The sequence below is a fragment of the Oncorhynchus mykiss genome, chromosome 30, assembly GCF_013265735.2.
Source record: "Oncorhynchus mykiss isolate Arlee chromosome 30, USDA_OmykA_1.1, whole genome shotgun sequence".
In the NCBI taxonomy this organism is placed as follows: Eukaryota; Metazoa; Chordata; class Actinopteri; order Salmoniformes; family Salmonidae; genus Oncorhynchus; species Oncorhynchus mykiss.
The window spans coordinates 7,262,998-7,275,410 of record NC_050570.1 but is presented as its reverse complement, the minus strand read 5'-3'; the positions used below and the strand labels follow the sequence as shown (position 1 = coordinate 7,275,410).

At 41.1% G+C, this 12,413-nt stretch overlaps 1 protein-coding gene across 2 annotated transcripts in view; it reads right to left on the bottom strand.

Moving 5' to 3' along the window:
- LOC110522715 (protein mono-ADP-ribosyltransferase PARP6) overlaps positions 1 to 11,375 on the bottom strand; it is a 28,146-nt gene extending 16,771 nt beyond the window's left edge. For both annotated transcript variants that reach the window (XM_036969214.1, XM_036969213.1), the window contains exons 1-5: positions 10,972 to 11,375; positions 7,429 to 7,570; positions 4,794 to 4,943; positions 916 to 1,010; positions 664 to 724 (exon numbers count right to left, since the gene is read on the bottom strand). In XM_036969214.1, coding sequence (XP_036825109.1) covers positions 664 to 724; positions 916 to 1,010; positions 4,794 to 4,943; positions 7,429 to 7,431 — 309 coding nt within the window. In that variant the 5' untranslated portion in view covers positions 7,432 to 7,570; positions 10,972 to 11,375. The remainder of the gene's footprint in view (positions 1 to 663; positions 725 to 915; positions 1,011 to 4,793; positions 4,944 to 7,428; positions 7,571 to 10,971) is intronic.
- Positions 11,376 to 12,413: the final 1,038 nt, after the last annotated feature.

The following is a 12,413-nucleotide window of genomic DNA, read 5'->3' as shown; positions in this document are numbered from 1 at the left end:
TAGACAACATGGGAAGATCCCCAGGGACGTCAACAAGGGAAAATCCCCAGGGACATCAACATGGGAAGATCCCCAAGGACATCAACATGGGAAGATCCCCAGGGACGTCAACAAGGGAAAATCCCCAGGGACATCAACATGGGAAGATCCTCAGGGACATCCTAGACAACATGAGAAGATCCCCAGGGACATCAACATGGGAAGATCCCCAGGGATATCCTAAACAACATGGGAAGATCCCCAGGGACGTCAACAAGGGAAAATCCCCAGGGACATCAACATGGAAAGATCCCCAGGGACATCAACATGGGAAGATCCCCAGGGACATCAACATGGGAAGATTCCCAGGGACATCAACAAGGGAAAATTCCCAGGGACATCAACATGGGAAGATCCCCAGGGACATCAACATGGGAAGATCCCCAGGGACATCAACAAGGGAAAATCCCCAGGGACATCAACATGGGAAGATCCCCAGGGACATCAACATGGGAAGATCCCCAGGGACATCAACATGGGAAGATCCCCAGGGACATCAACATGGGAAGATCCCCAGGGACATCAACATGGGAAGATCCCCAGGGACATCTATATATAGAACTTAAAATATATACTTGTATGTGATGCATATCATGATTATGGTGAGTAGTGTAGTCGACTCACATCCAGGAAGCTGACATTGATTAGCATGTCAACGTCCACATCGTCAATAGACCCATGCTCTCTGGAGAGGAGGAAGAAGAAGACAGGAAGAAGGTCATGAGTCATTTACACTCTAGTCCTTTACTCTCTAGTCATTTACACTCTAGTCACCCCCCCCCCCCCCCCCCCCCCCCCCCCGTTAACTCAAACCACATCCTACTATCTCTGTCAGTAAGTGAAGCAATGCCAAGGTTTCTATGTAACTTGTCGTACCTGACGGAGACAGCCGTGTCAGCGTAGATGGCCTTCACCGAATCTATGTCCATGTCCAGCTGAGGATGTCTGTAGAGGTCAGTAGCACAGCCCTCCTACAGAGAGAGACAACAACACATGTACCTTAGAGACAAACCCTGTTAGTTAACTACCTTAAACAGTACTAGACAGAATAGCTTCAAAAAGAACACAGAGAGAGAGAGAGAGAGAGGGGGGGGGGGGGGGGGGAGAGCGAGAGCGAGAGAGAGAGCCAGAGAGAGAGAGAGAGAGAGAGAGAGAGAGAGAGAGAAAGAGAGAGAGAGAGAAAATAACCAGTTAACACCACAGCATTGACACACAACCACACACACAACCACACCTAACGAACAAAACCAGATGGCCATGACAGAGAGTAAAATAGAATATTACACTGAACACAATACCTTCAAATACAACAGGGAGTACAACAGAGAGTACAACAGAGAATACAACAGGGAGTACAACAGAGAGTACAACAGAGAGTACAACAGAGAATACAACAGGGAGTACACCAGGGAGCACAACATACAACAGAGAGTACAACAGGGAGTACAACAGAGAATACAACAGGGAGTACACCAGAGAGCACAATATACAACAGAGAGTACAACAGGGAGTACAACATACAACAGAGAGTACAACAGAGAGTACAACAGGAAGTACAACAGAGAATACAACAGGGAGTACAACAGAGAATACAACAGGGAGTACACCAGGGAGAACAACATACAACAGAGAGTACAACAGGAAGTACAACAGAGAATATAACAGGGAGTACAACAGAGAATACAACAGGGAGTACACCAGGGAGAACAACATACAACAGAGAGTACAACAGGAAGTACAACAGAGAATACAACAGGAAGTACAACAGAGAATACAACAGGAAGTAACAACAGAGAATACAACAGGGAGTACACAAAATGCCACTAATGCGTTACAGTCCATGGGAAGTTCTGATCAGATGTTTCACGGGGTCAGTGCCTCCTAACAAACCTACAAAACAACGAAGCAGGCTACTAGTGTTTCTGTTACTAACGCTGATTTTGTACGTATGTCGAAGAAGATTTAGCTTGTAAGGATTCTGATGTGTGGTTATTTTTGCTACTTTAGCTGAATGGACTGATCGTGAGTGGCCTGCTAAATTACTTAAAATATGCATGTACTCTGAGGAGAGCTCAGGGGCTGTACTGTAGGATCAGCTGGCTAACAGAGTCAAGGGGCTGTACTGTAGGATCAGCTGGCTAACAGAGTCAAGGGGCTGTACTGTAGGATCAGCTGGCTAACAGAGTCAAGGGGCTGTACTGTAGGATCAGCTGGCTAACAGAGTCAAGGGGCTGTACTGTAGGATCAGCTGGCTAACAGTCAAGGGGCTGTACTGTAGGATCAGCTGGCTAACAGAGTCAAGGGGCTGTACTGTAGGATCAGCTGGCTAACAGAGTCAAGGGGCTGTACTGTAGGATCAGCTGGCTAACAGAGTCAAGGGGCTGTACTGTAGGATCAGCTGGCTAACAGTCAAGGGGCTGTACTGTAGGATCAGCTGGCTAACAGAGTCAAGGGGCTGTACTGTAGGATCAGCTGGCTAACAGAGTCAAGGGGCTGTACTGTAGGATCAGCTGGCTAACAGAGTCAAGGGGCTGAACTGTAGGATCAGCTGGCTAACAGAGTCAAGGGGCTGTACTGTAGGATCAGCTGGCTAACAGAGTCAAGGGGCTGTACTGTAGGATCAGCTGGCTAACAGAGTCAAGGGGCTGTACTGTAGGATCAGCTGGCTAACAGAGTCAAGGGGCTATATGTTAGCCTTGCTCTCCGTGAATCATTCCTAATCTCCACACAGTGAGAGTCACAACACATAGATGGAATCATTCCTAATCTCCCCACACTGAGAGTCACAACACATAGATATAATCATTCCTAATCTCCACACACTGAGAGTCACAACACATAGATGGAATCATTCCTAATCTCCACACACTGAGAGTCACAACACATAGATAGAATCATTCAGAGCCAAAGACGTACAAGCAAAGTTGCTTTGGGTCTCTGCTACATACTGTATAGCCCAATGGTGCTTGTGTTAGGACTTGTTTTGAAAGAGGACCTCTGTTGTATACAAACCAGAATACAGTGCTGTGAAAAGGGACTTGCCTCCTTTCTAATCTTCTCTACTTGACATATTTCTGATACTGAATGTTATCAGATCTTCAACCAAAACCTAATATTATATAAAGGGAGCCAGAGTGAACAAATAACAAAACAATTACATACTTATTTCATTCATTTCATGAAGCTATACAATACCCAATTCTCCCTGTGTGAAAAAAGTAATTGCCCCTTTACACTCAATAACTAGCTGTGTCATCTTTACACTCATTCTTTACACTACCACCCCCATGCTTGACCATTGGTATGAGGCGGCAGGTGCCGTTAGGGTCAGCAGGTAGCCTAGTGATTAGAGCGTTGGACTAGTAACCGTGAAGGTTGCAAGATCGAATCCACAAGATGACAAGGTCAAAATTTGTCATTCTCCCCCTGAACAAGGCAGTTAACCCACTGCTCCTAGGTCATCATTGAAAATAAGAATTTGTTCTTTATCTGACTTGCCGAGTTCAATAAAGGTTAAATTAAAAAATATGTACAAAATGAGGATCTTACTGTGCAGTGCTTGGTTTTCACCAGGCATAATGGGACCCATGTCGTCCATTACGTTATACTTTTGACTCATCTGTCCATAGAACATTCTTCCAAGAGTCTTGATGATCATCCAGGTGCTTTTTGAAAAACAGGAGTCTTTAAGGATGAGACGGGTCCCATTATGTCTGGTGAAAACCAGTCATTGCAGCTAAAGGTGGCACAACCAGTTACTGAGCGTAAGGGGGCATTATAATGTTCTCACACAGGGGAATTGGGTGTTGTATAACTTTGTTAATTACAAAAAAAAATTAAACTAAGTATACATGTTTTTGGAGTTATTTGTGAACTCAGGGGCGGCAGGGTAGCCTAGTGGTTAGAGCGTTGGACTAGTAACCGAAAGGTTGCAAGTTCATATCCCGAGCTGACAACCTGAACAGGCAGTTAACCCACTGTTCCTAGGCCGTCATTGAAAATAAGAATTTGTTCTTAACTGACTTGCCTTAAATAAATTATCTGATATTAGGTTTTTGGTTGAAGATCTGACAATGTCAGAAATATACAAAAATAGAGAAAATCAGAAATAGGACAAATACATTTTCACGGCTCTACATCAACCATTGTGAGCTACTGTACATCAACCCATATGGCTGGTTTTCGCCAGACATAATGGGACCCATTGAGAGCTATGGTACATCAACCCATATAGCTCCATTGTGAGCTACTGTACATCAACCCATATAGCTCCATTGAGAGCTACTGTACATAAACCCATATAGCACCATTGAGAGCTACGGTACATCAACCCATATAGCTCCATTGAGAGCTACGGTACATCAACCCATATTGCACCATTGTGAGCTACTGTACAACCCATATAGCACCATTGAAAGCTACTGTACATCAACCCATATAGCTCCATTGTGAGCTACTGTACATCAACCCATATAGCTCCATTGTGAGCTACTGTACATCAACCCATATAGCACCATTGAGAGCTACGGTACATCAACCCATATAGCACCATTGTCAGCTACTCTACATCAACCCATATAGCTCCATTGAGAGCTACGGTACATCAACCCATATAGCACCATTGAGAGCTACGGTACATCAACCCATATAGCTCCATTGAGAGCTACGGTACATCAACCCATATAGCATAATTGAGAGCTACGGTACATCAACCCATATAGCTCCATTGTGAGCTACTGTATGAACATTTTTACATGGATTTCGCATAAGAACTCCTCCAACTCCTCGGTCCAACTCTCCACTTCATCCGATTGGTTGTCCGTCCAGTCACACTCTTCTGATTGGTTATCAGTACAGTGGCACTCATCGGATTGGTTGTTGGTCCAGCGCTGACACTCAATGTCCTGTTGTTGGTCAAAAATGGAAGGACGCTTTGAGTCATACAGGTTAACTGAACTGTAGTCATACAGGTTAACTGTACTGTAGTTATACAGGTTAACTGTACTGTAGTTATACAGGTTAACTGTACTGTAGTTATACAGGTTAACTGTACTGTAGTTATACAGGTTAACTGTACTGTAGTTATACAGGTTAACTGTACTGTAGTTATACAGGTTAACTGTACTGTAGTTATACAGGTTAACTGTACTGTAGTCATACAGGTTAACTGTACTATAGTCATACAGGTTAATACAGGTTAACTGTACTATAGTCATATAGGTTAATACAGGTTAACTGTACTGTAGTTATACAGGTTAACTGTACTGTAGTCATACAGGTTAACTGTACTGTAGTCATACAGGTTAACTGTACTGTAGTCATACAGGTTAATACAGGTTAACTGTACTGTAGTCATACAGGTTAATACAGGTTAACTGTACTGTAGTCATACAGGTTAACTGTACTGTAGTCATACAGGTTAACTGTACTGTAGTCATACAGGTTAATACAGGTTAACTGTACTGTAGTCATACAGGTTAACTGTACTGTAGTCATACAGATTAATACAGGTTAACTGTACTGTAGTCATACAGGTTAATACAGGTTAACTGTACTGTAGTCATACAGGTTAATACAGGTTAACTGTACTGTAGTTATACAGATTAATACAGGTTAACTGTACTGTAGTTATACAGGTTAATACAGGTTAACTGTACTGTAGTCACACAGGTTAACTGTACTGTAGTCATACAGGTTAACTGTACTGTAGTCATACAGATTAATACAGGTTAACTGTACTGTAGTTATACAGGTTAATACAGGTTAACTGTACTGTAGTCACACAGGTTAACTGTACTGTAGTCATACAGGTTAACTGTACTGTAGTCATACAGGTTAACTGTACTGTAGTCATACAGGTTAATACAGGTTAACTGTACTGTAGTCATACAGGTTAATACAGGTTAACTGTACTGTAGTCATACAGGTTAACTGTACTGTAGTCATACAGGTTAACTGTACTGTAGTCATACAGGTTAACTGTACTGTAGTCATACAGGTTAATACAGGTTAACTGTACTGTAGTTATACAGGTTAACTGTACTATAGTCATATAGGTTAATACAGGTTAACTGTACTGTAGTCATACAGGTTAACTGTACTGTAGTCATACAGGTTAATACAGGTTAACTGTACTGTAGTCATCCAGGTTAATACAGGTTAACTGTACTGTAGTTATACAGGTTAATACAGGTTAACTGTACTGTAGTCATATAGGTTAATACAGGTTAACTGTACTGCAGTTATACAGGTTAACTGTACTGTAGTCATACAGGTTAATACAGGTTAACTGTACTGTAGTTATACAGGTTAATACAGGTTAACTGTACTGTAGTCATACAGGTTAACTGTACTGTAGTCATACAGGTTAACTGTACTGTAGTCATACAGGTTAATACAGGTTAACTGCACTGTAGTCATACAGGTTAATACAGGTTAACTGTACTGTAGTCATACAGGTTAATACAGGTTAACTGTACTGTAGTTATACAGGTTAACTGTACTGTAGTCATACAGGTTAATACAGGTTAACTGTACTGTAGTTATACAGGTTAACTGTACTGTAGTCATATAGGTTAACTGTACTGTAGTCATACAGGTTAATACAGGTTAACTGTACTGTAGTTATACAGGTTAACTGTACTATAGTCATATAGGTTAATACAGGTTAACTGTACTGTAGTCATACAGGTTAACTGTACTGTAGTCATACAGGTTAACTGTACTGTAGTCATACAGGTTAACTGTACTGTAGTCATACAGGTTAACTGTACTGTAGTCATACAGGTTAACTGTACTATAGTCATATAGGTTAATACAGGTTAACTGTACTGTAGTCATACAGGTTAACTGTACTGTAGTCATACAGGTTAACTGTACTGTAGTCATACAGGTTAACTGTACTGTAGTCATACAGGTTAACTGTACTGTAGTCATACAGGTTAATACAGGTTAACTGTACTGTAGTTATACAGGTTAATACAGGTTAACTGTACTGTAGTTATACAGGTTAACTGTACTGTAGTCATACAGGTTAACTGTACTGTAGTCATACAGGTTAATACAGGTTAACTGTACTGTAGTTATACAGGTTAATACAGGTTAACTGTACTGTAGTTATACAGGTTAATACAGGTTAACTGTACTGTAGTCATACAGGTTAACTGTACTGTAGTCATACAGGTTAACTGTACTGTAGTTATACAGGTTAACTGTACTGTAGTCATACAGGTTAACTGTACTGTAGTTATACAGGTTAACTGTACTGTAGTCATACAGGTTAACTGTACTGTAGACTACAGATGGAAAGAGGGAGGAGGCATGAGAAAGTAACAGACAGAGGGAGGAGGCTGTACATGACATATTTACACAATAGAAACATGGACTCGCCATCTGGTCAGTTCTTGGCTCCTCTTCAACGACAGTCTTCACTCTCCAGTCCAGTAGTGATCGATGATGTAAACCAGCAGGTTGTTGTGGTAGTCAACACATATGATCTTAAACACTTTACCTGTCCCCATGGTGATCGCATCTGCAACAATAAATTAGTGTACATTAGTACTTATATATACACTGAGTGTATATTAGTTCTCTCAGTACTTATATATACACTGAGTGTACATTAGTCCCCTCAGTACTTATATATACACTGAGTGTACATTAGTCCCCTCAGTACTTATATATATATACACTGAGTATACATTAGTCCCCTCAGTACTTATATATACACTGAGTGTACATTAGTCCCCTCAGTACTTATATATACACTGAGTGTACATTAGTCCCCTCAGTACTTATATATACACTGAGTGTACATTAGTCCCCTCAGTACTTATATATACACTGAGTGTACATTAGTCCCCTCAGTACTTATATATACACTGAGTGGACAAAACATTAGGAACACCTGCTCTTTCAATGACACAGACTGACCAGGTGAATTCAGGTGAAAGCTGTGATCCCTTATTGATGTCACTTGTTAAATCCACTTCAATTAGTGTAGATGAAGGAAGAGGAGACGGGTTAACTTGTTACTGCAGTGAGCTAAATCAGGATCACACAGAGTGTTTCCTGGTAATCTTTAACAAATCTATTTTAAGAACAAAAGGAAACACCTCACACACACATGGATATGGGCTTAAAGAAGAGAAGACACCTGGACCAAGTCAGATATAGAGAAATGTGTTACATTTTGAGTTTGCATCCCAATATTACACTTTATATACATCACAGAAGACTGAAATATAACAAAACTGTTTTGACATAGAAACACTGGATTTTCCATGTCATTTTAAAAATATTAATTATGAAATTATGAAAAATATGAATAACATTCCACCCATGAGGCCACTAGGTCATTTGATTGCAGGAAAGGGCAGGATAATGATTTTTAAGCATTGAGACATGGTATGCCATCCAGAGGTTGAATGGGCAAGACAAACTATTTAATTGCCATTGAACGGGACCTGGACAGCTGATGAAACTGAGGAGTATTTCTGTCTGTATTAAAAAATATAGAAAATCTAATTCTGATTGTGGGTGGGCCTTTGCCCTCCCAGGCCCAGCCATGGCTGCGCCCCTGCCCAGTCATGTGAAATCTATAGATTAGGGCATAATGAATATGGACTGATTTTCCTTTTTGTTCAGTATACAATATTTTGTTTGTTTTTGAAAATAAATATATTTTATTGCGGTTTAGATGGTGCAAGGATTCTCTACACTTGCTTGTTTTGTCACATACGGTATAGTGACATTTGGCAAACTATTAGAATTAGAATATTAGAATACTATTAGAATTAGAATATTAGAATACTATTAGAATTAGAATATTAGAATACTATTAGAATTAGAATATTAGAATACTATTAGAATTAGAATATTAGAATACTATTAGAATTAGAATATTAGAATATTATTAGAATTAGAATATTAGAATACTATTAGAATTAGAATATTAGAATACTATTAGAATTAGAATATTAGAATACTATTAGAATTAGAATATTAGAATACTATTAGAATTAGAATATTAGAATACTATTAGAATTTTGGCAACCATGAATTTGCAGAGCGATTTCTGCATTTTGACGATTTCCATTTTCTTTGTACCCTAGGTGACTTCTAGGAAGATTTTAACCCACTAAACCCCCCCAAAAAAACATTTCCTGAAGTTTCACCATCATTGTAAAGCCCTGGTTATTTTGTATCTTAGACAAAGTCATTTATGTAGATTATTGTGTATTTTAATGTGATTGGTGATTCAACCCTGTTACGTGAACTGAACTCTTATTTTAATACTGTAAAACTTTATAGATATATATATATATATATCTGTGTTCAATATTTCTTTCAAAAGAAACATTGAACATCTAATGGTCAATTCTGGTGTTTTGTGGGTAAAAACTGGGCGGGTTGAGCATAACACATCAACAATTTTACCCTGTTAGACAGGCTAGAAATGTATTAACAATGTCATTCATTTTGTTGTTGTGAATCTTGCATTCAATTTGCCCCTCCCTGCTGCACACAACAAGCCTCCATTCCCCTTGTGAGGATACATGGCTGATTTAACTAGTAATTACCAGTTGGGAGGGGGGGGGGGGGGGGGGGGGGGGCATATGGAGAATTCCCACTTCCCACTTGGTTACGAATGCACCAATACCACTGGTAACCGTCCACTGTTGGGCTGTATACTATCACTCATTGGAAGTAGAGGTCGACCTACACTTTTGAAAAAACTTTCTTTTTTTTAACTCACCCTTCACAATCAAAATTATACCACGGCCAAAGTTTTGGCTTTGTGGCCCCCCCCAAAAAATTCTCCCCTGATCGAAAATAAGAGTCATTTAGGAACCACTTTGGCCATCCTGTAGACTAGATGTTATAGCCATGCATTTCTGGAATACTGTCGGGCATTACCTGCATTTCTGGAATACTGTCAGGCATTATCTGCAATACTCTCGGGCATTATCTGCATTTGAGCAAAGATGGAAATGTATCTACGTGTATTTGACACAATGTTTTTTTGCCCCATACGGGATACCTCAACAAGTTCAACAAGTTGATTCTGATTCTTAGTCCACCTGTTGATTCTGCTAAGGGCTCTAATGTTTTTTATTTTACTAGGCAAGTCAGTTAAGAACAAATTCTTATTTTCAATGAACAGTGGGTTAACTGCCTGTTCAGGGGCAGAACGACAGATTTGTACCTTGTCAGCTCAGGGGTTTGAACTTGCAACCTTTCGGTTACTAGTCCAACGCTCTAACCACTAGGCTACCCTGCCGCCCCTAACCACTAGGCTCATATGTGATCAAGAAATACCAGGATTTAGCCTCTCGAGTGGCGCAGCGGTCAAGGCATTACTATAGACACGGTTTTATATCCTGGGCTGTGCCACAACCGGCCGTGGCCTGGAGTCCCATAGGATGATGCCCAATTGGGCCAGCGTCATCCGGGTTAGGGGAGGATTTGGCCTGGGAGGCTTTACTTGGCTCATCATAATCTAGCGACTCCTTGTGGCGGTCCAGGTGCCTGCAGGCTGACCTCGATCGCCAGTTGAACAGTGTTTCCTCCGACACATTGGTGCGGCTGGATTTGGTGTTAAGCTGGCGGGTGTTAAGGAGCGAGGTTTCTGGAGGACACATGACTCCACCTTTGTCTCCCCCGAGCCCGTTGGGGAGTTGCAGCGATGAGATAAGATTGAAATTGGGGAGAAAAAGGAGGGGTAAAATACCCCAAAATAAAAAATAAAAGACATGCCAGGATGTACTATAAAAGACAAGATAAACAGTCCACTGTCACTGTGGTGCATTTAAGGAATTATAGATTTTTATACAACGGGTTACCAAAATATTCAAATAAGGATGAATTTAACCAATCAGCATGCAGGATTAGACCCACCCGTTGTATAAATAACAATAATTCCATTCTTACCTTTTCGAGAACAGGAGAACCCGCAGTGTCCAATGGGTTAATTTATAAAAAGTCGCTGGAACTCCAATGTAAAAAAGAAAATAAAAATAAAAACTGAAATAGGAAAAAAAGGACAAAAAGAAAAGGCAAAGAAAAGTAATATGAACAGGATCCAATCAAAAGGAGTAACCCTTAACACATTTGTAAAGGCATCTGTTCCATTGTTCATAGGAAGCAGGTTCCAGTCCGTATGGAGCGACTGTCGGCGTGCAGTAATCCAGGTAATCCACACTAAACTGTATCTGTGACTCCCAATGGTAATACGAAAGGTCTGTGGGTGTCTGTCTGTCTGCTTGCTTGCCTGCCCTGCCCTGCCTGCCTGTCTGCTCGTCTGTCTGTCTGCCTGCATTCCTGCCTGCCCTTTCTTTCTGATTGTCCTTCTGTCTGTCTGCCCTTTCTTTCTGTCTGTCTGTCTGTCTGCCTGTCTGTCTGTCTGTCTGTCTGCCTGTCTGTCTGTCTGTCTGTCTGCCTGCTTGTCTGTCTGTCTGTCTGTCTGTCTGTCTGTCTGTCTGTCTGTCTGTCTGTCTGTCTGTCTGTCTGTCTGCTGTAGGTCCTGTAGGAGGCTGATCACAAAAAACTGACCCATGAGGAGAGGAGAGGAGAGGAGAGGAGAGGAGAGGAGAGGAGAGGAGAGGAGAGGAGAGGAGAGGAGAGGGTTATTAGGGAGATTGAGGTATCAAGAGAAAATAGATGTGATCAAAACACTTTAGGTCTCTCTGTTAATCTATTCAAGTCATAGTTAGTTTATTGTAAGGTTTGGATAGAAACCCATTTCAACACATACCTTCAATTTAGTTCAACGTGATTTGTATGTGCCATGTCGGAGACCTTCGTGTACTATAAATAATTTACAGAATGAGGGGTAGTCTGGTAGCCTGTAGCCTGGTCCCAAATCTATTTGTGCTATCTTGCCAACACGGGAGGGGCTAATACATGAATAGACATTGACCAGTTGCTAAGACAGCACAAACAGATCTGGGACCAGGCTAGGGCAGCTACAGTGTGGTGGGGAGGGGCGTGAAGAAACAGAGACAGATGCAGCCTCCAGTCTTAGTCTCCTTGGAGCTGATTGGTACTGTATCATGCTAATCTCAAAGGTCTGGCCATTGTTACAAGAGACACCACACAGTCAACTCAAAATAACATACAAAAATACTTAGTATCATCTCACACTTACATGGCGTGCAGGGAAGCTAAAGTAATTCCACTGCCTAATAGTAAAACACACTTTGCTGGCTCTAACCGCGCGTCCAATCAGTTTGCTACCTGCTCTTGGTAAACTGATGGAGAGGATTGTGTTTGACCAAATACAATGCTATTTTTTCAGAGAACACGTTACGTACTTAGTTTCAGCATGCATATAGAGGAGGGCAATCAACTTGTACTGTACTGACTCAGATGAC